The 26,155-nt window shown below is 40.7% G+C and overlaps 2 protein-coding genes across 7 annotated transcripts; one reads left to right on the forward strand and one right to left on the reverse strand.

The window, feature by feature from the left end:
• Window positions 1–1,337: 1,337 nt before the first annotated feature.
• LOC108602035 (esterase-5B) lies at window positions 1,338–3,126 on the forward strand. Its single transcript, XM_017990043.1, has 2 exons — window positions 1,338–2,709; window positions 2,761–3,126. Exons 1-2 carry the CDS (start codon window positions 1,344–1,346, stop codon window positions 3,000–3,002), a joined length of 1,608 nt encoding a protein of 535 aa, XP_017845532.1. The 5' UTR covers window positions 1,338–1,343; the 3' UTR covers window positions 3,003–3,126.
• An 8,666-nt stretch (window positions 3,127–11,792) lies between these two features.
• LOC108604284 (proline-rich protein 36) lies at window positions 11,793–24,235 on the reverse strand. 6 transcript variants are annotated; one of them, XM_017993687.1, is made up of 8 exons: window positions 23,695–24,235; window positions 19,863–19,899; window positions 15,880–15,968; window positions 15,364–15,572; window positions 14,901–15,309; window positions 13,776–14,845; window positions 12,789–13,445; window positions 11,793–12,727 (listed from the first exon to the last, which is right to left on the reverse strand). In XM_017993687.1, the coding sequence occupies exons 1-8, from the start codon at window positions 23,822–23,824 to the stop codon at window positions 12,005–12,007; spliced, it is 3,324 nt and encodes a 1,107-aa protein (XP_017849176.1). In that variant the 5' UTR covers window positions 23,825–24,235; the 3' UTR covers window positions 11,793–12,004. The 6 variants fall into 6 exon arrangements, with proteins under 6 accessions (XP_017849176.1, XP_017849180.1, XP_017849182.1 ...); XM_017993691.1 differs by having other exon boundaries at window positions 14,298–14,845; window positions 23,695–24,234; XM_017993693.1 differs by lacking the exons at window positions 19,863–19,899; window positions 23,695–24,235 and adding an exon at window positions 20,778–20,827 and having other exon boundaries at window positions 14,298–14,845.
• Between the last annotated feature and the right edge of the window lie 1,920 nt (window positions 24,236–26,155).

Genomic DNA, 26,155 nt, shown 5'->3' on the forward strand with positions numbered 1-26,155 from the left:
CTGTGGCTGCACATAAACTTTAAAATGTTAACTAAATATGGCAACTGCGCGCCGTAAAATAAATAGTCGGAGCATCAAAACAAACACACAAATTCCATTTGCTACAGAACATCAAAAAAACTGACACTATGTGCTTTAAACTTCTATGGTCGGTACTTCATAATATACAAATGCCTATTTAGATATTGTGTTTGCTTTAGCAAGCACTGTACACTATATTTTAATTATTAGTTGTCTACTCATGCGTATATGCAATATCCAAGCATACAGTGTGTGTGCTTTATGACTGGTTAGTGCCTTTATAAAAGTGTGCGTTTATTTTATTTGATATTAAACTTAAATATGTAATAAAGTGTAGCTTATTTTGATACAGCTTGGTCTAAAATTATTTGATTCTCGTCAATAACAACAAAACAATTTGTTACATTAACAACAAAAGTAGAAGTCAACGCATTGGCTGCTAAACAAAGTAGAGAGCACAAGTTCGCTCTAAATGCAACAAACAAAAACAGTTCATTGAGCTCTGAATACATTCGCGGGTCTTGCATTCTAATGAGAGTACTGAGGGCGCTCATTGTAGATCTTTGCTTTGTAGCAATTCAATTTGCGCTCTCAGCTCTTCAAATTTATGTGGGAAGCCAACAGCAGCAATTGTATAATTAAAGTCTATTCAAATTAAAGTTGTACATTCATCAACTTTATTAAGTTTTATTATTGATATTTTTATATATTAAGCTGCTTTTGTTATAACAATATTACATCTGCCAATCACCCAGCTACGCCCATGCAAGTTAATAACTTAATAATTATTTATTTTCAACTAGCTTTGTGTACAAATACTGGCTCTATATAGTAGCTTATATACATAAATAGTTGCGTGCGAATAGCAAAACTCTAAAGTGAATAGTTGCATGTCTCGACGCTAGGCGTCAATAAATAGTTGAAGCTATTGCAAATTGACTCTAAGTTGACTATTAGCATTGTAACTGCTAATGGGCATGCAAGTGAAATAAATAATATAGTACAGTGCACGCTCGCTAAAGCAGAAACTATTTCGAAATGATATTGATGATGAGTTGAGAAGACTTTAATAAAACTGCAAAAGCGTAAAAATTTCATATGCAACCGTCAGAGCTTTTAAACATATAATTTAAAGAACTAAACAAACAGCTTAATCTGTAAAGTGCATTATTAAATCAATGTTACTTTCATAGTGTATAATTTAAAGTCAATGAATACATTTATTTTGAATGCAGCTTCATGGAATTTTACTGCTTAATAGTTGTGCATATATAAAGCATTTGCAATTGTTAATATTTGGCACAGTCAAATTGAGAGTGATCATGATCGGAGCGTGCTTATGTTTCGTCTTGGTAGCTGCAGTGTCAGCCAATCCGTTGCTGGTGCAAACCCGCTACGGACAACTGCAAGGAGTTGACAATGGAAACTACTACAGCTATGAGTCCATACCCTATGCTGAGCCACCGCTGGGCGAACTTCGCTTTGAGCCGCCGCAGCCGTATAAACAGCAGTGGCAGCAAACTTTTAATGCTACGCAAGCGCCTGTGCCTTGCCTGCAGTGGAGTCTGTTTGTCAGAGAGGATAACAAGCTGCTGGGCGAGGAGGATTGCCTGTTTGTTAATATCTATAAGCCCAAGCGTGTCGAACGCCAGAGCTTTCCAGTGGTGGTGCTTATACATGGCGGCGCCTTCATGTTCGGTGGTGCAGTCTACAATGGCCACGAGCGTATAATGGAGAGTGGCAATGTAATGTTGGTCAAAGTGAGCTACAGACTGGGACCGCTGGGATTCTTAAGCGCAGGCGATAGCAACTTGCCTGGTAATCTGGGACTCAAGGATGTGCGTCTGGCGATCAAGTGGATTAAGCAAAACATTGGCAGCTTTGCTGGTGAGCCCGAGAATATTGTGCTGCTGGGTCATTCAGCTGGTGCTGCAGCTGCGCATTTCTTGACGTTCGATGAGAGCGCCAAGGATCTGATGAAGTCAGTCATATCTATTGGTGGCTCTGCCTTGCATAAATGGGCACTGCGTCCCATTAATATGACGCAAGTCTTTGCGCTGGGGCATTATGTTGGCTGTGAAGTGACGAATTGCACAAAGAAACTTAAGAGCTGCCTGCAGTCTAAGGATGCCAAGGATATTGTTAGCGCTGTGCGTCACTTTCTTGTGTTTGGCTATGTGCCAATTATTCCCTTTGGTCCAACTATAGAGCCAAGCGAAGTGGCTGAGCGTGCTATCAGCACATTTCCCGAAAAGCTTATTAAGGACGGCAAGGTGGCGCCCATACCTTGGACTGTGTCCTACACCTCGCATGAGGGCGTCTTCTATTCTGCCATGCTGCTGCAAAAGCAAGCCGATGGCAGTGAGCTGATTGAGGTGCTTAATACGCAGTGGAATGAGCTGGCGCCTTACTTATTATTTTACGATAACATTTGGCTGAGCGAGAAGCAAAGATATGAAATGTCTGCGCAACTTAAAGCTCAGTATATGGCTGATCGCAGCTTCAACATAGCTAACTACGCTTATGTGGAGCGCATTTTCACGGATGCAATTTATAGAAATGGCACGCAAGCGGCAATGCAGCTGTATCGCCAGCATGTCAAAAGTCCACATTACGCATACGTCTATGACACTCCAGCGGATAATGGATTGGCGCAGTGGCTGGCGCAGCGCACGGATATTAAATTTGGTAGGTTAAGCGCAGTTGCCATTAAATCTTTTACTTAAGTTTTTCTACCAGGCGCTGCGCATGGCGACGACATGTTTATGATATTCGAATCCCCGCTACGCGCGCCATTGCGAGCTGATGAACAACAAATAACAAAGCATTTCATTAAAATGATTGAGGATGCTGCGCAGACTGATGGCATTATGGCTTATAGCAACTGCGTCTTTCAGAACAATGCTGGACAGTCGCAGTTACAGCTGATGGCGATTAGAAGCAACGGCTGCGAGAATTTGCAAGTCGATGCGCTTTTGTAAACAAAGATATATAAGATTTTACACTTAGATTAGCTATAATTTTTAGAGCTGTGATGGTATAGCTAAGATAGAATAGCGTGGGTGCAATAAAAAAAAACTTTACTGCGCAAACTTTTCTTTTATAAAGGACAACAGTGCGGCTACTCAATCAGCCACACACACACACGCACGTCAGGTATTTCACATAAGGCTGTGTATTGGTCAAACGTCAGCAAAAGCAATGACAATAAATATAAAAAAAAGAAAACGAAACCGAAAATAAATAGACGGACAGTACAAATAAATTAAATTAAAATGTATACAAACATAAATTATTTAGAGATAATGTACTGAAGGACTGGACCCAAGCGTATGATAGAGAGCGACAAGGCAGCACTAACAATAAGCAGCAGGCCACAATAAATGTAATAAAAGAAAATTCAATTGGCGTCTACAGCGGCGTAAAACAAGCAGCGCAAACTCAAATTACGTATACGCTGCCAAATACGCTGAGCCATATAACGCTGTAAGATTTCAAGAACTAAGGACTAGACGTTCTAATAATTATATTTCTCTCTAAGTTAGGGTATTTAGAAGCTGTGCAATAATAAGCAGCTGCGCACAATGAAAAGACAAACAAGCTGGGAACAAAGCACTGCGCACAGTTTTTCAAAATAAATCAACAAAAAAACGAGAGCTTAGCAACCAGCAGACAAAAAGTCAGACAAAAATACAAAAGATATGTGTTGATTATATTTCTGCTTCTACCTTAAATTCCACAATTTTTTGTTTTTCCTTTTAACAAATTACTTTGCTGCACATTTAAGTGAAACATGAGCTGCAGGGCTAGCTGAACAACGAAAAACCACAATGTGTCGACTCTAAAGCAAAGTTGCCCTGGCATGTGAGCAATTTCTCTAATATTTACTGCATGCAGCTGTAAGGAACTGAATCCAATATTGAGCATTCATTTATGCATATTTTTGTGTGTGTTGCTATGGCCAAGCGGGTGTAGTAAAGCAAAAGCATTTTATTTATATGCAAAACAGTGCAATTGTAAGCATCCGTCTGCTCATTTAAACAAACTACTCGAAACTGTAAGCTCTACATGAATTCTTTCATATTTGTGCATTACTTTTTTTGATCGAATTAGCGTTACGCTGATTTAGTTATGCTGCCAGCTGATTTCACTTGAATAGCTGCAGCTAAGCTTTGAAGCAATTACTTCTGGGTAGTTAACCTACTTAAGTTGCTGCAGCTCTACTTTTGTTTTTTTGTTTATTTATTTAGTGGAAATGACATATGTAGGTATAAATTGTTGAAGACAACTTAGTGGAGCGTTGCTAGCTGTCATTTGTCGCAAGTTCTTGTCGTCGTTGTGGTGCTTGCAACATTTCTGCTGCTTGAAAACCTTGAGGGCTGCGGCTTCCGGCATGTCCAGGCAGGCGCGCAGTTGAAGTAAAGACGAAGTGCTTGCCAAGTTCATAAAATATTCAGCTGCACTTAAGCCAACAAACTGCCGCTAAGAAGTTGCTTGCAATAATGTTATTTCACCAGCACCTTGACTTGAGTGCTCCTAGTGCTGCTGCTGCTGCTGGTGCTGACCCAGCTTTGTGCCGCTTGCCGCAGGCTGCCGGAAGTGGCAATCTGTACCTTGCCAAATGGCTGATTAAAACGATGTTAAACGCCGGATTGCACTTGCGGCTGCAGTCAAGGTCTAGTGCTCAAGAAGTTGGACTCTAACATGACAGTAATTGCGCTGGAATGTGCGCCCATTTGTGCGTTTGCGGTCATTGCTCATACGCCATGTGCACGCAAAACGTATGCGTCATTTAAATGAAAGCGCTGCCTAACAAGTGACATTTTATTTATGGCTGCGCATAAGTCGCATGCAAGCCGAGCTTACAAATGCCTAACGCCAGCACCAGTTGAATAGAATCGAGAGCCAGCAGTAGCTTCGTTGCTGCCAGCAGCAGTAACAGCAGCAGCAGCTCCGGAACGTTGTTGAAGGACACTGCAGAGCAAAACATGAAGACCATTAACAGCGGCAGTAGCAGCTACAACAAGTGCAAAGACAACATGAATGCAAAACGTCGCCAGCATTCAGGCATTCAGACATTCGGGCATTCGTGTTGTGTAAACATTTTAATTTCTGCTGCAAACAAATGCGCAGCAGCCACAGAGCCTCAATCTTAGCCGCAATATTCACACCTACAGCAACGCCTCACACACACAAACACACACACACACACACAGGCTCATATATGTAGTATATGGTACACGGTCAGCTCCAGCTCAGCAATAGCTGCTGCTGCTCTAATTGTCATGTGCCTGTGCCCAAAGACGATGATTGCAGCTGTTGCAGCTTTAAGTCCAGAGATGTAATTTATTATTTGCATACAAAATATAAAGTAAGATGTAGAAAACTACAAATGCCAAATTACTTAAGCTGCAGTACATTTTGTTTATTAAGCTTTAAATGGCAGCTAGACTTGTTCATTGGGGCTGCTTGAATCATTGAAAACAAACTTTTGCACTTTCAATTAATCGCCACACGCTGTCATCGCTAGCAGCTGCCGCAGTTTATGAAATCTAAGCTTTTGTGCATTTACGCTGCAGTCCCCAAATACCGTTTAGCTTGGACCCGCTCACACACACACGCGCGCGTATTAGTATGTGTATGTTTTTGTTCAGTTTATGGCCTTTTCTGCTGCCATAAACACCAACGAACAAGCCAAGTTATACCCCAAACAGCTCTTGCCAGCGTGTATAGCCCATTTCAATGCTGCTTGCTGCTGCTTGCTGCATGCTGCAAAAAGATGCACGAGCAAAGCGAACTGAGGAACCGCATTTAGTTCCAACATACACACAATAGCATAAAAGTATTTACGTTGCTTTTTGTTGTATGTACTTAGTATATGGCAAATTCATGGCATACAGAAAGTGCTTTTTGTGCATATATATACTATAGTCATATATATATAACAGATATGCATTTCAAGGCTACAATTACAAAGCGACTGTTGGGATGTGAGCGATGTGCTCAGCCAACAACAAAAAGGATGCAAAGTTTGTTTTGCCTTTTGCACATTTTCACTTCGCGCAATTAATTTTTGGGCAAACTACGAATTCGCCAAATGCAGCAGAAGTGTAAAATGCATAAATTAAAACATTTCGACGTTACCCTTCATTTGGCTGACAGTTTATTATTTTTAATGAGGCATATAATACCCGCACCCCCAGCCCCTACCACTCCCACATGCGCTTATATAACCAAACAGCTGAAGCTCACTGAGTATGGCTGATTATGACAGCAATTCTCGTAATAAAACAATGACACTTTCATTAAAAAATATGCAGCACACACACACACATACATATATACATGTAAATATAAACAAACGGCTGCACTCGAGCCGAGTAAGCAAATGTATTTCTGTGTCATTGTCCAATCATAAATTCCAGCTTTGTTTTTTGATAATTTTGTAGTTTGGCATATATACAAAAGAAAATATGCTAAGGCTATGACTATTTATTATGCCAGAGTGCATAACATGAAAAGGAACTGCAATAAGCTTATTCAAAAAGGAGCAGCTGGAGTCTCATGCATATTCGGCAGCTGTAATTTGGCAGAATCTTGAAACGAAAGGATGCACCTTGTTGTATTTAATGGATGCTTTGAGGAAATTTAAAGTGTCTAGTCCAATTAACGAATAAAAATACAATTTAAGAGCGAATTAAATTGAGTTCAAATGCCAATAAAAAATCATCGCACATATCTAAAATTAGAAGCTACGAGAAACTATATTTAAAAGCAAATGCATTCTGTTTATTGCGTTTAATATATTTTAAAAAATATTCTTCTCATATTGAAAATTTAAAAGCAATTGGTCAAGACTTTTCTGTGACTCTGTGCATAAATTCAAACAAATATATTTAAGCTTATTTACAGCTGCGCTGCAAAAGGAAACATTACTTGAATTTCATTGTCAAAATACTTTACAAGGAGTTAAAGTCCTATTTTAATGAATTTGTTGATCTCTAACCTCTCTTTGTCTTTGCTGGCTGCACTTCTTTGCAATCAACTCTCAACTTTGAGGCGTTTTGGTATTAAGCATGGCTTGATGGTAATTTATATGATGAAAACGTAGCAGGACATTAAGCAGTATTTGCCTTTGGCAAACACAGACACATGCCCACATGAGTGTGCCAAAAGTTTCACACCATAAATTAATTCTCAATGTGGGTAAAAGTACAATGACATTTATTATAATTTAGCATGTACATAAAAGGCGAACAAAACGTAAGCAAAAGGCAAGCAACACACAATACATGGAGTACATGGAGCCATATAAATATTCATAATATATTACTTAGAATGTCTCTGCAGTGACTGCAAAATACAAAAGTAGCCTGCTGACTGACGTATGAATGGGAGACAAAAGGATTAGCCACGATGAAATAAACTAATAAAACAACATTAGAGAGGCGAAAACAAAGGTGTAGTCTGCTGGGGTGTGGGGACTGCTAATTGAAGCAGCTTAGACACTGAACTGGCAGCTAATACTTATGTGCTGGGGTCGCCGACAGAAGCGAGTGCAACTTGATCTTGGACAAACATAACCAGTGGGTCAAAGACTTGGGCCATGCCACAAAATGGGACTCATGTGTGTGGTGTGTGTGGAGTCATGCGCAGGACACCGTGACTATTATCCTTTGACCAATGTGACGTGCAACTAACCTTAGCCATAAATTGGCTAGGGTTGACAGCGTAGTCCACACAGTGTGGTCGCCTCGCTGTGTCCAATCAATTTATCACTTAAAAGAACGCTGCGGCGGCTGCTGGCGAAAGGCCACAGAAACAGAGAGAGAGAGAAATAATAATAATTTGGGCGCTATTAGAGCCAGTTATAAACAAAAAGGACATTAGTAGCTACGAACGAACAAGTTGCAGAGTTTGGAGTGCTGGGAGCTGTGCGTGTGTGTGTGTGTGGGAATTGACATCCGTTGGGTATTAAAGCGCACGTTATGGGGCTCATTGAATGTGTCGCTGTGGATTTAATGGAGCGTGCACCCATACATAGGTGAAATATGCAACATATAAATAAATGTATTTAAGCTGCCAGCCTCATACAAAAAAGGACGCTTTGGACGCTCTCAGTTGACCGCTGGTCAAACGCAATAAATCATAAATGTGCCATCGCTGCTGCTGCTGCTGCCACTAGTATTGGCTTATTGATATTGTTGTCCGAGAGAGTATTACATGTCCTTGTTTATCCTCTGTATTATATGCGCTGCAACTTTGGCATTAATATTAATCAAATTTATTCTTCTCCAAACTCATATTTCGCTTGTGTGTGTGTGCTTGGGCCATATCTATGTCAAATTGATCATGTTGGCTAAAAGTTAGCAGAGCTTATTGACTTTCGTTTCCCATACATTATGTGTGTGTGCGTGTGTGTGTGTGTGAGCGACAGGAAAAGTTTTACAATTTGCTTAAGGAAGCGTCTGACTGCTGCTCGTAGCTAAATTATGTTAATTTACTTGCCAAGCTGCTTTGAGTTCAATAAACAAGCAGCTGCTCTCATATTTTGTTCACAACTAACCGTTCAGCGCGCTTGAGCCAAAATCACGCATACGTCATGTTGGCCAGCGACAAGGAAATGAGCATTTTTCAACAACGTTCCACATATCAAATCGCATTTTGAGTATTTAAGCAAACGAAAAACGACTGCAACAAATCAACTCGAGTCGAGGCCAGTTAGCAGCTTGACAAATTGCCACTTCGCATTAGCCAGAGTCAAGGCAAAGCGACGGTGGCGGCGGCGGCGGCGGCGGCAAGGGCAAGGCGTTGTTTATTTGCCTTTCATGTCGCGCATGTTAAATGCAAATTATTCAAAATGCTTTCACAACCTGCTCAGGCACTGGCTGGGCTCAACACATACGATACGTTGACCTTTTTGATATGCATAAGCCGGCAAATGTCCTGCGTACTGCGCTGAGCTGCGCTGAGCACACACACTATGCGCCATACTCTCGTTCTCGTCCATTGCCATCGCTGGAGTGTGTAATTTGTGACATTTTGTTATGCTGCTCTGTTTTAACAAATCAGCTTCACGCGATTATGCAAATTCGCTCAGTCGCCGTCGCCGCCGCCGCGTCTTGCAGGCAAAACTTGTGGCCCAGTTTCTGGCCGTGCCACAAAAGGTCAACGCTGCGAGGGTCTGGCTCAACTTCAGGCAGCGCGCGCCACAGAGCGATGTAGCAAGATGACAGCAGCAGAGAAATTTGTATGAATAAATTAGAGTTTGCTTATTAACAAGTATGCAACGTAAACTTTCCTTTCGCAAACTTATTGCGCAGTTTACAATTTATTCAAATGCTGCGCTTTATCACACTAAAATTACTTAATCTTAAATAAATTTGCCAGCAGTGCAATGCATTTGTTAATAAAAAAGTGCAACAATGCCCGCTCGTAAACAGTTGAGGGCGAGCGGCTAACGTGTCACATGACCAAATGAAAAATGATCAAAGTGAGTGTTTGGGATGAAAGCAGCAGCAGCCAGAAGCTGAGGCAAAATATAAAACTGCAGATGCAGCTGGCAGCTGCTTCAACAGCAGCTGCTCTCAAACAGCAACACAAGCCCAAGCTTTTGTGCATGTGTGTGTGTGTGTGAGTGGGCGGCCATCTGGGACATCATCAGTTGCGCACTAACTAAGCAAACTTACTATGGCCGGGGCGTCTGTCCACTCTGCTAATGCAAACGCTGCAACTGCAACTGCCACTGCAGGCGTTGGGGAAGTGTGTGTGGGGCAAGGCTCATCTGTTGCAAGTGGCAACAAAAGTAATCAGCAATGCAAGTCCTGGCATGTCACACGGCCAGCTGAGACTGAGACACAGACTCTGAGGGCTGGGCTGGGCTGTAATTAGTTGCTGTGCATTGATTTTTACGCAACGCCGGCTGCTCTCACTGCTGCTTCCTAATTTCGCTTGACAAATTGTTAATTCGTCAGAGCTTTGTTCACCCAAGCAGCAGCAGCAACAACAACAACAACAGAACAATAAAGTCATATGCCGATTGACGAGGATACGCTGTCGCCATTGGCTGCCAGCCTAGTACAGCGCATAATTTATGGTAATAAAAGTCGCAGACACACACACACACACACACACACACAGTCATACATGCGTAACCCTAAGTCTGTATGTGCACATAAAATTCGCAATGATTAAGCTGCTTTGTATGGAGCTGCGTGTAGGGACATGGCTCGTTGGCTTCATTGAGCAGGCATAAGGCGTCAGTCAGTCAGTCAGGGCTCGTCAGCACTCAGAGAAATGATAAAATAAGTATACGCCGCGTATGCGTTGCGCATAAATTTACAGCCGCTGTATATACCTGTGTGTGTGTGTGTGTGTGTGTTTACTTAAACTTCACCCCTTTTACTTAAGCAGCCATTGGTGCAAGGCACTTAAATCAAGTATACGCACCATTTACACTTACCACTTGCAAATATGTACAAAGTAATTACTTAAAGCCGACCCCCCCGCAGTCAAGCCAAGCATACTGCTTATTAATGACATGCCAATTAAATTTTTATGCTTCATTTTTTTTTTTTTTGCTTGCAAATAAAAGTCAATAAATGACGCTCATTATTTCTAGTTCATTGGCCTGGCACAATAAATCTATAAATGCTTTGGGGTTGCATGCATAATGCTCACAAGTTTATTTCTGCATCTGGAAACAGTCAGTCAAGCAGTAAACCAAACAAGTTCAAGAAATTATACGATACCATAAAATTCAGTTGCCAAAATGCAATGAATTTCAACCAAACCAGATGCCTGCAGCTTTTGCTTGTAATTATTTGTGCAAGCTTCAGTGCAACTTAAGTCCTCAACAATATAATAAACAAAATGTGCAGCTGACAAGCGATTGAAATAATTGGGCATATAACAAAACATTTCAATGTAGTGTAAGAAGAATTTTGTTTACATTGTGTAATTTTAAATAGTATTTCAATATTCTAGGGAATTGTAAGTTGGCTGGTCTGAAACTTGTTTGAGTTAGTCTTTGTCACATTGTTAGAATTCATAGTGCTGGTAATACTTGGCTTATAAATTGTTGGTGAGAATGTCAAGGCTTAAGAGAATATATGCAACTTTTTGAATCAACGCTGCTGATGCTGTTGCTGCTGCTGCTGCTGCTGCTGCTGCTGTTGCTGCTGTTGCATCTTTGTTGGCTGTGGCTGTTGGCGGCTGCTGCTTCCGTTTATACATATTTTTCTTTCATTTTTCACTATGCGCTCTCGCTGTTGCAGTTTTTTGTATTTTTTATGCTGTCTTCTCTTCTTTTTGGTTTTTCATTCGCAACGGCAATTTGCACAGTTACACTGACGAAATTTAATTTGTTTCATGCATATCCTAGAGGCGTTTGTGTGTCATGCATTTTTACACCTTAATTTGTGGCTAATTTGCATATTGTATATTTTCGCTTGTTGCGCAATTTGCAGTTCCAGACGTGCTCGCTCTCTTTCTAGCTGCCTATCTCTCTCACTCTTTGCTTTTTAACTTTAATATTGCTCAGTTGCGCAATTGAAAAGCAAGTAGCAACTTTAATTTTAATTACGTGCGCCAACTTTAAATTAAACATTGAGCTTCGTTTTATCGCAAGTATTTAATGCGTTTTTCAAACTAAACAACAATGATTTGAATTAATTTAGTTTACAAACAAATAATTAAAGCTGTTTACATAAATTTCAATTTTACAGCATATATACAATTAAAATTAAATTTATTTAAATAATGTATTTTAGTTGAACTTCAATTAAAAACTGATGAATTAAGCTACAGTAAAATGTTAAGACTAGAACCGCATCGAATTGTGTTTTTTGTACTTGAAGATTTTCAGAAAATGCTTTTGCTTTTACTGGCGGGCGGGGAAAGTTCAAAGCTCCATTCGTTAACAGTTCTAACTAAATTGTAAGCCATGTACAAGATGCAGGACGGTGGTGAGCGACGGCTCTGGTTACAGGCAGCCGTTGCCCCAGCAGCCGCACCAGGGAATCTTGCCGCCCGTGTGAGAGCTGATCGAGATCTTGCGGCGATTGGAGCGCACGCTGAAGCTGGTCGAGGATTCGCGCGAGGAGCCAAAGCTGTTCGAATTGCGATCGGAGGCGGAGGTGACCGTCTCGTGATTGCTATCCTGATGGGAATGATGGCTATGATGCGGATTGCTGCTAATCAGGCTGTTGTGCGGATGGTGGTGCGAATGATGATGATGATGGCCACCGCCGCCGCTGGCGCCACCGCCGCTAGCATGGCTAATGCGCTGCACACTGTGCACAGTGCCCTCGGAGTGGCGTCGCGAGCATTTTGTGCGACTTACAGTCGCCGTCGTCATGGGCGCCGGATCGCTGCTCTCCTTGCGATGATGATGGTGGTGTGTGGTGCTGGGCGGTGCCGACGACGTGGCCGTCAGCTCGGCATGTCCCGCCGCTGTCATTGTGTTGCTGTTGACGCGCCTACGCGAGGAATGTGGTGAGCTGGGCGTGCTATGGCTCATCTGCTTGCAGGCCTTGATGCTGGGGTGGGCCAAGGCGCTGGCCGCGGCGCTTGTCAAGTCCACACAGCTGACTGTAGTTGTGGGCGGTGGCGCCGCATCGCCAGGTGTTGTGGCAACTGCCAACGGCTGCTCCTCGCCGCACAAAATTGAAACGCGACGCGACTTGCGCTTGGCTGCCTCCGTTTCCTGTTTGAAAGCAAAAACAAATAAGCAAATTAGTTGCAAATTAAATAGAATTAATTGCTACCTCATTAGTTAGTTGCGGCTCAGCGGCGTCTGCTGTTGGCTCCACATCCAGCGAACGTGTCAGCGGTGAGGGCGATGAGCGAAAGATGGCGCGCTTGGCAGCTGCCGAGGCCAGCGTCTTGTAGAGCTGACTCTTGTTGGGCGGCACTCCAACTGCAACAGGTGGCGAGGGTGGTGGCTCAGCGGGCGCTGTGGGGCGGCGTGCGGGTGGCAGCGGCGGCGGTGGCTTGGCGGGTATGTTGGGCTTGGCCGAGAGCGGCGGTTTCTGTGGACTGACCGCAGCCGCTTGATTGAGCTGCTCAAAGCCCAGATACGTGCACTTGTCGGGAAAGGGCGCCATGGCGTCGGGCATGTGGGGCGCGGGGCTGTCTGTGTGCTCCCGTTCCAAGGAACGTGTGCGACTGGACAAAGTTCGATGGCCAGCAGTGTGATTGACTTCTGTGCCCATTGTGCTGGCAGAACTTGGCGTATTTGTGCCATCGTACTGCAGATACAAGTTCATCTCGGAGCGATAGGGTTTGTTCTTGTTCTTGTCCTCGTGGTTGTTGGCCTGGCTCAGATTATCGCGCGACTTGCTCTTCTCCAGCTGTATGGCCAATATGTCCTCTGAAATGGTCTCAATGTCATTGAGTATGGCCTCCAAATTGACCGAGTCCGTCTGACGAAAATAAAAGCATAATATTAATAAAGAGTAAAAGCAGCAGTACGCTTGACTATGCTAATGAACATTTATATTATATTTGCTAGAATATACGACAATGACAAATGCTAAACATTTATTACCAATTGGGAAATATGACATAAGCGCTTAACACGCTGCTAAAGTTGAGTTGCTATATAAGATAATTCTATTAAATAAAGTAAACCTGCAACACAATCTGAATGAATGAAACAAAATAAAGTGGGGTGGGGGCTAATCATTCGATTCAAAGTGATATTGTGGCTAATGTGTGTGGGATTTCAGGCTGATCAGTCGAAGATCCCTCACCTGACTGCCGCTCTGGCTTTGGCTTTGGCTGCTGGCTACTTTAGGCTCAGTTTTGATTAGCTGCGCTGTTGGTGGCTGCCGCAATGGCGAACTTGTTGACTTTGTGGTATTTGTGGTGGCGGTCATAACGGGCTTGGTCAGGGCAGTGGCTGAGATGCAACCGCTGTGGCAACTCTTTTGTGCAGTTGCGTAGACGAGATCAGTAGAACGGATCAGGGGTTGCGGGGACGGAGGTGCTGAGGCTGATTTTGCTGCCGTCGCAGCGGCAGCAGCAGCGGCCAATGCTGCGCTATAAATATCAATGACACTGCCACTGCCACGCCCACTCACGCAGTCAGTGCTCTCACCCAAGCCAACGGCAGCGGCCACATTGACCACAGCGCGATGCAGCGCGCAGTGATGCGCAAGCTGCTGCTGCGATTGGCGTTGCTGTGGGCGCACTGCTTGACTGGTGTGGGCGTGGCGTGCCTGGCTGCTGTGGTGCAGTTGACAATGCGCGCGTTGTCGACGCCGCGGACTTACTTGAGGCGAGAGCCGCGCTGGCGGCGGCGGCGGCGCTGGTCGCTGATAGGGCGAGGCCAGCGCATTGTTGACAAATATGTCCGGAGGATCACGCAGCGGCAGCACTGCATCCAGCGGCGGCGGTGGCGAGCCCGGTGGCAGATCGTCGTCCTGATTGTGGCCCTGGTTGGCCAGCTGGGTGTTGAGTTTGAGGCGCGGCTTAATGGGAGCGAAAAAATGCTTTGGGCTGTTCAGCGCTTGTTGCGTGGCATTTGTAGTTATGGCAACGGTCTCGATGCCTGCAGCTGCTTGAGTCACAGCCGGTATGTGCGGCTCACTCAGTGCGATCTTGGGCATGGCCTGCAGCGTTGATGTGGGCACAAACGTAGTCAGCGTGGCCGCAGCTGCTGTGGGCGGTGGTGGCGAACACGAGGGCGGCGATATGCTCGAGTATTTGCGCTGTGAGAATGGCGACTGCAGGTTATAATCCCAGCCGTTGGTATGCTTCATGGTCTTGCCTGTGGTGGTGCTGGAGCTGGTGCCCAGCTCAGGCGTTGGCGTCAACAATGCTGTCAAAAATTATGTTGAGCTTAAGTTGCAAATTACGTTAAGTTGCTCACTCACCTTTATTGCCAGCCATGTGCTGATGCAGAATGTTCTCAAAGTAGGATAAAGGCGGCACTGTAGCCTGCAGATCGTTCAGCTGATTGGCCACCAGCTCTATGGGCGTAAGCGGCGTTAGCGGACCCACTAAACTGGGCAGCGTGCTCTGCGATCCATTGGCATCGGGTAAACTGATCATCAAATGCTGCTGCATTTCCGGATTGCTCAGCGTTTCCTCCGACACCACGGAGAGATGATCAAAGTGCAGCGGCTGATTGTCTGCTTGGCTGGCAGCTTGACTTTCTGCGCTATTCTGCTCAGTGTGCTCTGGCGCCAGTGGTGGCTTAATGGGCACGCCGCCCTCCTGGCAGCATTCATCACTGCAGTGTCCGTCCTCATCGCAGTGACAAGTATCACAAGAGTCAGAGTCCTGCGCAACAAATGAAATTTTAATTATAGCTCAAATGTTATTTGCGCAACTTACATCTGTGTGGGCGTCACAGCCTGCGCTGCCTCTGCCGCCGCCGCTGCAGCGACAGCCGCTGCCACCGCTGCCGCGACAACTGGCGAACTCGTGTTCATTTAGCTTTGCCTTGAAGCGCTTGTTGAGTCGATCGCACTCATCCCGCAGCGTCCAGATCTCCCGTCGTAGTTGCTCATTCTCTCGCCGCAGTCGCTTAATATCCGATTGACCTGCAAGACAGTTCCATTGGCTATATTTTATTTTCTTAACAAATCTATAGCTAATCTTGAGACATTTCTTTTTTGTTTGCTTAACAAAGCACAAAAGTTTGTCAGACAGCTGATCACCTTAAATCTTATTGTTTACACTTGTTTATCTTTAAATATTTTGGCAAGTCGCACACAAAATATATATAAATACATATATGCATAGCTCTTTAATATATTTGACCATTATGTCTTTTTAATTGGTTTAGAAAATATTTTTTATTTTTGCTCTGCTTTAGTTATGAATTAAATTTAGTCGCACTATGTTTACCTCGTTCGACTTCCGCATTTATGTTGATTGTGCGTAACCTGAGTTCTTCATTTTCATATATCATGCCACGTGATGACTTCCTGTCCAATCTGCAACAACAGTGCGTATGAGTAATTTATATAAAGTTGTCTTTGCTTAACTAATGATTGCCTTCTGTAAGTTAGCGGCTGCCAAAGCGAATGATTGCCGATCAGCATGCCGTATATATATTAACAATTTATATATAATTAAACTATTGTGATTCTTATCATTAGTTGCTATATCGATCGTGCCACGACGAATGCTGTAAGTCAACTGAACTGGATAGTTCCAACATTTGGCCGATTCTAATGCTATTTTGCCCAATTATTGGATGCTCAGCTGGGTCGCTGCTTTGATGGCATTTCAACACACGTCCGCATATAAATAAATAATAAAAAAAAGGCGACGTATATAGCACCGATATCTGCCGTTTGGGGTGCGTTGAATTTACCAACCCAAAACCAAGGCAATAAACTGGAGGTGCCACCAACTTGCGTCTGCCAAAAAAACAAAAACACCAGCAAAACAACGCAAATAAACCATAAATTACAAAGAATGCCTCAACATAAATATGTTTATATATTAGCAGCAAGTGTGCTCAACATATGTATAGAGACTATGGTAGAGTATATGACAGTGCGGTTCATTATAGTTTCTCTCTTTAATTTGTATATTCAATCATACAATTGAATTGACCATTAAAAGCTATGCGCAAATCCCTGCGGGATTCCGCGACAATCCTTTTTGCCAAATTTTCCATAACTTACGTTTTTTATATTTAAAAGATATGCGCGACAATTTATTTTTGACACTGCTGTCTGAGTATTTTTGAAAAACTGCCGAACTCTTGGCCCAACAGTCGAGCACGCAAAGCGTGTGGCATACCCTGTAGCCGGCATACTTGAAGAGCATTTTAGCTTAAAATTTCATAGAACGGTTAAGCATTCTATGCGTATGCTTAATTTGTTAGCTTGACCCAATAAATTAAGCATGCGCCATGTGAACTACAATTTCATTATATTTTTTTTTAATTCTCTTTTCCATTTTGCAAGCATTTCAATAAGATCAATAGAGATCTACAGAATTTTGAAAACAATATTGCGATCATCTTATCTAAAAAGCTAAGTTTAATAATAAAGAAAAATATTGACAGATTTCAGTTCAGTTCATTTGGTTCCGGAACCGTTAAACACCCAGCCCTGAGAATAATTTTCTTTTTTTTTTTTTGGGTCGCTCGAGTAAACAAATCGAGCGCGTGTGTGAGAGAATGGACGTGTGAATACACAATCGATAGGCTTATGATCGATAGAAGTGTCAGATTTATGCATAAAATGCGATGTTGATATGTCTGTGTATTTGTACGAACGCTCTTTGGTTTGTCCGAATAATAAAAACAAACGTTTGCATTAATTTGTCGAAATTCATGAGTAAACAAATTGCTGAACGTGTAAAATCGAGCTGGACAATATACATGACTTGATAATAAACAATGGGCTTTATTTTTAGTTTGATGGGCATTAAGGCGAATATGAAGTAAGTATGTTTATTTAATGATCGCCGAAGTGTATGGAAATAAGAAAATTTAATGACTTTTAATATCTACACATCTAGATATCGATGCGCGCCTGGAGAGAGAGTCAGCCAGATGTTCGTGACCAAAAATAAATACGCGCAACTATGTACTAAGTGCATGAAATTGAACAAAAATATATGCCATCTGCCATTTACTTAGCTGATTTCTCCGAGCGTTTGTTGCTCTTGCGGCTACGTTCATTTTGTTGAGTGCGACTACTACTCTTGCTGCTCTTCATTTAATATGTTGCAATCAATTGAATTATTAACACTAACACTGAAGAGCACAAAAACAGAAGCACGTGCTGCTTTTCTTTTTATTTTGTATGTATATGAACCTTAGCATAGGTTTATTGCACTCATTAGGAATACACACGCTCTAGACCACGCCGCACATCTCGTTTTTATGAAAAATTAGATAACAATAGGAAATTATATTTGCCGCCGCGTAGCGCAAAATATATTCTCATTCCAATACCGCACGATTCGGCTATGAACGGAAAACTGACAGTTGGGCGAGATCAGTTTTGACCAAAAACAAACCAAACGCGGCGACTACAACAACAATGCCGAACGCCAACGACTGGCATTGAATGCCGCCGCCAAGAGCAACAAGCTCTGACTATGGCGGCCACTGGTTCAAATTTTATTAAAAACTAAACTAGAACGAGCAAAAAAGTAAAGCAAATTAAAAGAATCGGCGGTGGTAAATCTTAAAGGCACTACCACTATTAACAAATCATCTCGTTCTCAATGAAATGGGCGCAGAGATTTAATAATAAAAGAACAAACACTAACATAAGCACCGAACGGCACTTGCCCTTTAGCATATTTATAAATATTTAATTGAATTTGCATTATTTATGGTAATGCTAATATTTGTAGCTTCTTTGATTGAAAGTACAAAACACAAACGCTTATGTTTAATTTACATATTTTATTCATAAATATTTGTCAATTTCAATCTCTTTTTATTTATTGCTAATGGTGAATAAATGAAATATATATTCAACCCAATTAATCGGATTGCATGCATGGCCTGCCCTGGTTTGGTTTGGTTTGGTTTATAGTTAAAGCTTCTCTTTTTTTATTTGCAATCCGCTTGCAGCGATAAAAAGTACAACGAAATTAATTTATTTTTAACAATAATGTAACAGTTAATGTAAATTCACAACAACCACAATTTCAATTATTTTTACAGCTATAGAGCTACCCAACCGTCATTGTACAACTAAATGTCATTTGCCATGTGTACACACTGGCTAATAAATATAATTGGCCATTCCAATCGCTCTGCCAAAATTCAGAAAATACTTTCACACTCGCTGATGAAATGTGTCATGGCACTGGCAGTGGACTTGGACCATCGACGCCTATTGATGTGCGAAATACTCTACAAATTTGAGACTATAAATCTTACAGCATGACGTGTCAAGATTAAAAATACAACTTAACACACACACAAGTGCCTAAAAATAAGCTACACTAAATCAAATTTCGTAGCAAAGTGAACTTTACTTTGATAAAAGCTTTACAATGTTTCAAAAAAGTATTTTAAGGTCAGCAGCTATCGTGCGCGGTGATAAATAATATTTCGTCTTTAAACTAATTTGTTAAAAAGAATTTGAAATAAAAATTAACAAAGGTTATGCGCACCAATTAATATCAACGAAGCGTGAAGGGGAAATGCTGAAGAAAAAACAAAAAGAAAAACGATTGTGGTTTTCATTTTCGTGTTTTCGCAAACTGCTGCCAATTTATATTTGAGCTAATCGTATCTGTCATTCTTTGCTGTTGTCGCTATTGTTTATTTTCACATAAATTTTTACGTCGACAATTTAATCTTGCTTGATATTATTAAAATATTTCACTAAGTGTGATGAGTTCAAAATATTATTGATGTACAAATGTGTTGAATATTTGTTTTAATTTGATCTTTTGATCTAAGCAATAAAACAAAAGCTTTTATACATATTCAAATATGTATTTAGTATAAGAGAAAGTGCAAAATATGGAAATAAACTTTTAGCAAAGCTATTTCCAAGTCAAACAGTGCTACCAGAATTTCATGATCGATTTATAGATAGAATATGCTAAGAAATTAAATGTATTATTTTTATTGATCAAATATAATCTATTCTATTTGATTAAGTCAACAAATATTATAGTCATTTATAAATTAATATAAAAAAAAGGCTAGACTTTCAAAAAAGGCTAAATCTAGCGCATAAAAGGCTAACATGGTTTTTGGTATAAGAGCTTTGCACTGCTTGAAAGCTTTGCCTGGATTGCTGATCGAGCAAGCAGTTTGGCGCTTATTATTCAAATGTACGGTGGCTAATAAAAATTAAAATATTCTATTTATTGTTTTTTTTTTTGTGTTTGTTTACCTGTTATTTAGCTTATAGTGCGCATTACGTCTTCGTTCTCGGAGCATAGTCGTAAGTTAGTTTTCCGCATATGAAAGAAAAACCAGCAAACAAAAAAGCAAAATACACATAAAGTAAAACCCAAAAGGAAAATCAAAAGCATACACAAAATATTGGAATCATACAAAACAAATCAAAACAAAACACAATAAGAAAATAATCACAAAAATCAACAATTATTTTCTTGCTGTAAAATTGAGAATGTGTTTGAGTTCTATTTTTTTTTTTTTTTGGTTGTGTTTTCTGTTTTTAGTCTTTTTCACTTTGTTTACAAATACTCGAGAGCGTGTTTATTTAGATAAAACCAAGTGTGTAAGCGAATGTTTTACAGATTGTTGCCATTGAATATTTGGAAATTCTAATCAAAGCCCACACGAATCGATAGATGAGTAATATCCAAGATGACTGCATGTCCTGTTTAAGCGACATATTATATAATGATTAAAACATATTTACAAGCACAGGCAATTGCAACCTTCAAGCAGAAGAGCCGCAACATAGTGGAACAACAACTAATGATAGGGGTAGGCAGTAAAAAAAAAGGGGTTGATTCCAAGGAAGCGTAATCTGTCTAGGCAATTGATTTATCGATTAAATTATCAAGTGTTCATTGTCATAATTCATTTGTGTGCTGCGCAATCTTGGCCAAACGCATCTGCAGCAAGCACACTAGAGAAAATTGTTTATACTTTGACAAGACGCCTGCATCCAACTACATAATACTCTTTTGCATAAAAGCATGAGCAATGCGCAATCAAAATTCCTAAGTTTGTTATGTTTAACTTAAAATTAACTAATCGTCTTAGTAATTAAAATGCTTATGCGCAAAAATAAATTATATATAGTTAATAAGCGCAAACACTCACACTCACTTACTCAGTATCGTAAAATGAACTCATAAATAGGTGAACGCAGGTGAATTTTAATTAAAGTGTGTGTTATTTTCTTCGAATTTTTCTCATTAATGCAATCAAGTGGAATTCAACACATTTTGTATTTATTTTTTTTTTCTTTGGGCTGGCTAAAAATAAAACTGTTTGGAGTCAAAAATAAGCCGGCAAGGCAACGATCGGTCGTTTCACCTCTAGCCCAGTGGCCTGGCGTGAACGCGACGGCGATAATATTTATAAGTTGACAAAGCTACACAATACATAAATATATATGTTAGACTACAAGATGAGCACGCTCACGGATACGTTGTGACCTGGTAGGCGCACCACTGGGAACTGCAACACTGCGCCCGGAGCCAACCACTTTGCAAACGTCGCACGCCCGCTCCACATGCCGCCAGCGTCGTCGACGTCTGCGTTGTTGTTTGTTATTTTCGTGTTAAATAATTGCGTATACATTTTATGTGCTGCTACTCCCGTTGTTGTTGTTCTTGTTGTTGCTATGCCTAAGACCACGCACACATAGAACGTTCCAGGGGTGGGTAGCGAGCGGGGGTAGCCTGCCCAGCTGCATACGCCGTGCCAATTCATTGCTGCCGCATGTGTGTGCGCCTCGCTTCCAAGCCAAATTTACATCCATGCGTTTAGTCGGCCACAAATTGAGAGCAAGACTGAGCAAACAGCAACAAAATGATAGAAGACGAAAAAACCAACAAAAATTCTAACAAAAAAGTGTTGCGTGCGTAGCACAAACAAAATGCAGTGCAGAAAAATTCAGCAGAAGAAATTAGAAGTGCTGCCTGCCAAGCTACGCTATACCCTCTAACAAAAGCAGTCAATTGAAGAGTAACAACTCTAACTGCATTTGCTTCAAGCAAAAATTAAGTATACGTTAGTCTGCACTGCTCGCTTGTTTCAATATTAATAACTTTTGCACCACTTTGCTTACTTGCCATTGCAATTTGAGTCCAATAGCTGCCAGACAGTTGATGTTGATGTACATGCGTCTGGTTCGTTAAATTTTTGCGCCTACTTTTTATGCTGAAATTTATGGTTTTTCGTTTTGTAAGAAATCTTTTGAAGACAAACGGACGATTCATTCACTCAGCGCTAAGAGTCTGCAGCAAATAAACATTCAATGTGCAGTCAAAGATTTTAATGCTCAACATATGATTTGTATTAATGCATTGACTAAAAAGAAAGAGGGCAGCGACACTGTCGTCTAAATTGAGTCTTTTGTCGCATATTAACATTAATTTTATGGACTTTAATAAGCATGTCTGAGCATAGCATTTAAGCAGTTTTGATTTATGGCACATTAGCTTTAGAAAGTGTTATTTATAAATTATTAAATTGAAACTGCAAAAGCAATTTAAAAATTAAATAAAATTTACGAGCAACATATAAAAATAATAATGAAACAGAATAAACTCTCAGCTATACATATATGTTTATATATTTTTAAATTGAAAGTGTGTCAGCTCAATTAGTTGGAGAATGTTAATACCAAGAAATGTTAAGCACGGCAGCAAAGTAAAGTCGGCAAACACCTGTATATAGCCTGAGGAACAATGAGAATTCTATTAAACATATTAACTGCAAGCCTTAGTAGTGAAAGGCAACTTTATTAAATTAAATTCAAAGCAAATGTTTTGTTTACAATTGTTGGCCAAAAAGTGAACAAATAGATATAAATTATTTTGGAAAAATGCATTCTACTGGAAGTGAATCTGTATTGTCGGTTAGCATTCCATCATTGCTGCATGTTGTAAACAATTGAAGATATGTGAACATATGCCGACAATTTGGCCCGAATGGTATTTACAAGTAACACTTGGCTGGCCTTTAGCATTGGATTTGAAAATATCGAAAATAAAACGCGGTGCGTCACACAATTTTTCTCGGCCGTGCTAATTGAAGAGCAACAGACCGACCCCAGAAGACATTAAAACGCAGTGGGAACTTTTTGGACTTAATCAATGAAATTTTCGCAAACGATTTCGTTGCTGAAATTGCGATCAAGGTAGCGGAAGCAGAGCCAATTTAATTATACAAATATTTGCCCGCTCGCCATAAAATTTGTTATTGAAAATCAATTGAGAAACATTTGTGGCCCATTGGGTTCAATGTGCCGTTGACGTGCAGAATACAATACATTTGCTATTTTAATAGCATAAACTAAATCAAATATGAAAATACGTGAGTAATGCTAATGAAACAACATGTTGGGCAATTAACTGCAAAATTTACATTCATATCATGAATGAATTGCTTTGATGTGATGTCTTTTCAACGCATAATAAATCCAGACAGCAGCTAATTTCAAGTACATTTCCATTTAACGTAATTGAAAGGCATTTAAACATTTCTTTGTTGTTGCGCCAACAACAAAAATTTAGAACAACAACAACAACAGGTAAGGCTAACGCGTATTTACTAAATACTTTAAATAAACAAGCAAACGATGCTTAAAATAACCAAACAATTGGCCTTGAATGTGACAAACCATGGTTTAGTGCTTTAAAATGAGTAAAACTAATAAATTTAGCTGGAAAACCAATAAACCACCCACCGCCGATCCACTAATTGTAGAATAAACAAAATCTTATACGGATAATCTGTTTATGCAATCGAAACGCCTACGGATTCGGATTCCAAAACAAAGCGTCGTACTTTCTATAAGGAAATACGTATATATAAATATTTGGCGCATAACTTTATCATTATGTCTAGTCGAGTTTATTATCAAATATCCTGCTGTGGCAATTTGTAAGCTTACAGACTTGGAATGGCATTTAATACGCTAAATAAACACGCTCGAAGTTGATCACGCTACAATTTGCTGTGGCATGTAGTGTATGTGTGTGTGTGTGTGTGTGTGTGTGCGTGTTGTTGTAACCTACTTGATTTTGTTGGCGATGAGCTCTGCGTTGATTTCCGCTGATTGCCGCCGTCGCTATGCTCGCCGTTGCTGCCGCTGGCGCGTCCGCTAATTAAATTGTCATCCAAAGAAATTCCGTCGAGCCAATGCATGACATTATTTCACTCTCTTCAGTTCAGTTTCAGGTAAATCGTAGAGCAAAACATTTCAACTTTGACAACTGATAATTCAAATCGCGACAGACAGACAGACGAACAGACGAAAGTGACTTTTCAAATTGATGGCTTCTTGCTTGGCTTGACACTCAATTTGCAGCAACAAGTTATATTGAGAGTAGCTTTTGCACTCGTCGATAGACATACAAGCATTTGCCTGTGTGTGTCTATGTCTGTGTCTGTTGCTGTTAACACGCATACGACCCGTGGGCCTGCATAATTAGCACATTGCACTTTTAGCACTTTGTCACGCCCAAGTTGACTGCGAATTACTTTTCACACACACACACACAAACAAAGCACATGAATATGCAATTGAATTTGCATTCAATGCATTGAGACTGCAACATAAATTTGTAGCGCACTGTTTATTAAATTTAATATATATAAATTAGTTGCAAGCAATTTTATTGATTAGCACGAACGCGAACGCACTGTTGACTGACCGGAGCGGCTGCTACTGCTACTGACTTGGCTCTGACTGACACACGGACGGGCAACAGATCAACAGACGCGGACGCGGACGCTGACCGGGCCCAACGGCTGTGGCAGTGGCAGTAGCAGCGACTGTGGCGCATTTCCAATCGCTTCGCACATTATTGTTGTTTCCATTGTGTTCGGTGTTCGATATTTGTGTTTTCTTGTACTTTCTGTTGTTCTCACATTTGTACACGCTCTCGCACATATGTATATATCCAATTGTATGTATATATGTTTGCCCACAATTTATTGTACCTTTTTGTGTTTATTTTATGCACGTTCGTTCGCTCGTACGTACGAACACTGGCCCAATTGCCTGCCTGCCTGCCTGCCTGCCTGCGTAGTTCTGGCCAATTTCCTATTAGACATATACAGGGGGACATACGATAAACACACACGCACTCGCTTACATATCCGGAAATTAGCATTACGTCTTCAATATGAGCTCATTGTGCGAAACTTTGGCCCAATGACGTACCATGTGATTTGGTCTCAAATAAAGCCAACTAATCTGCCCGCTAATCGAAAATCTATTTACAAATCCGTTTGAGCTTTGCTGTTCAATTGGCAATAATTAAACGCTACTCAGCATGATTATTTATTCAAAGATCAGCGTGCATAAATAATTACACACAGCTGGTTAAACAGTTTCGATCGCTCGACTAATGATCTATGATCTTTTGATTTTTTATTTCAAACACACACACGCATAGGCGAAATTCTAAATATTTATTTTCATTGTCTTGCTGTTGAAGTAAATCTTTCAGATATTCCACGCGATATGCTTAATTACAATATATTGTTATAATATTTGCTTGCGCCAGAAAAAATGTTTAGCTTAAATAAATAATAATACTAAATGAGCATTGGTTGCAATAATTTGCAAGAATTTATACAAGTCAGAGGCGCGCAGCGCATTTGTTGCACAGGGGTGCGTATCAATAATTTGAAAAGCTTTTAGTCGCATTAATATAAAAAGCACAATTATGTTGCAGTTAATCTGCAAAATGTATTCCATAAGTTAATTATTGTTTAATTTAAAATCAATCTATTTTATGCGAAATTGACAAAAAAAGAACAGAATAAAGCTTATTGCACACACACACACACACAAACAAATTGAAAATATGCACATAATATTTTCATAATTAATGCAATAGCAATGTGACAACCCCACACATTGAGCTGGCTTAATGGCAGCACGTCAACAATTAACGTTGACAGCCTCTAGCACTTTTTGCTTTCTACTTTAAATAAATCAATTTGTATATACGTGCGTTATTTGATAGCGTTTGCTTATTTAAGTTTATATTTCTTAATGCAGCCACTTCTGACTACGCTGTGGCCTTCATTTTGTGGCAAATTGCATTTGAATTTTTGGCAACAACTGATTTGAGTCATTAAAGTCGCAAATTGATTTATTACAACACAAGTCAAACACAGACGTCACTGCCAGGCTTGGCTGCATTCAATCGACTCAACGTCAATTGCCTGCATTGCACTGCCACTGCACTTGGCGCTAGTTTACGAATAACAAAAAAACGAAATTGCATGCGCGCTGCAAAATGTTGGCAATTTTTAAAATGATAAACGCCGCAGCAGCAGCAGCAGCAGCGAATTGTGGAATATTTGTTTTGGCGCGCACTGTATATTTACATTTCAATCGAACAACAATTTCATGCGCTTGCTGGCTCGCTCGCACTGCTTGACAGATTTCGATCGCGACACGCGGCGTATGAGCAATTTATTACGTGTCCGCCACGTTCGAAAGACCGACTTACTCTGCAG

This window comes from Drosophila busckii, chromosome 3R, assembly GCF_011750605.1.
Source record: "Drosophila busckii strain San Diego stock center, stock number 13000-0081.31 chromosome 3R, ASM1175060v1, whole genome shotgun sequence".
Classification (NCBI taxonomy): Eukaryota; Metazoa; Arthropoda; class Insecta; order Diptera; family Drosophilidae; genus Drosophila; species Drosophila busckii.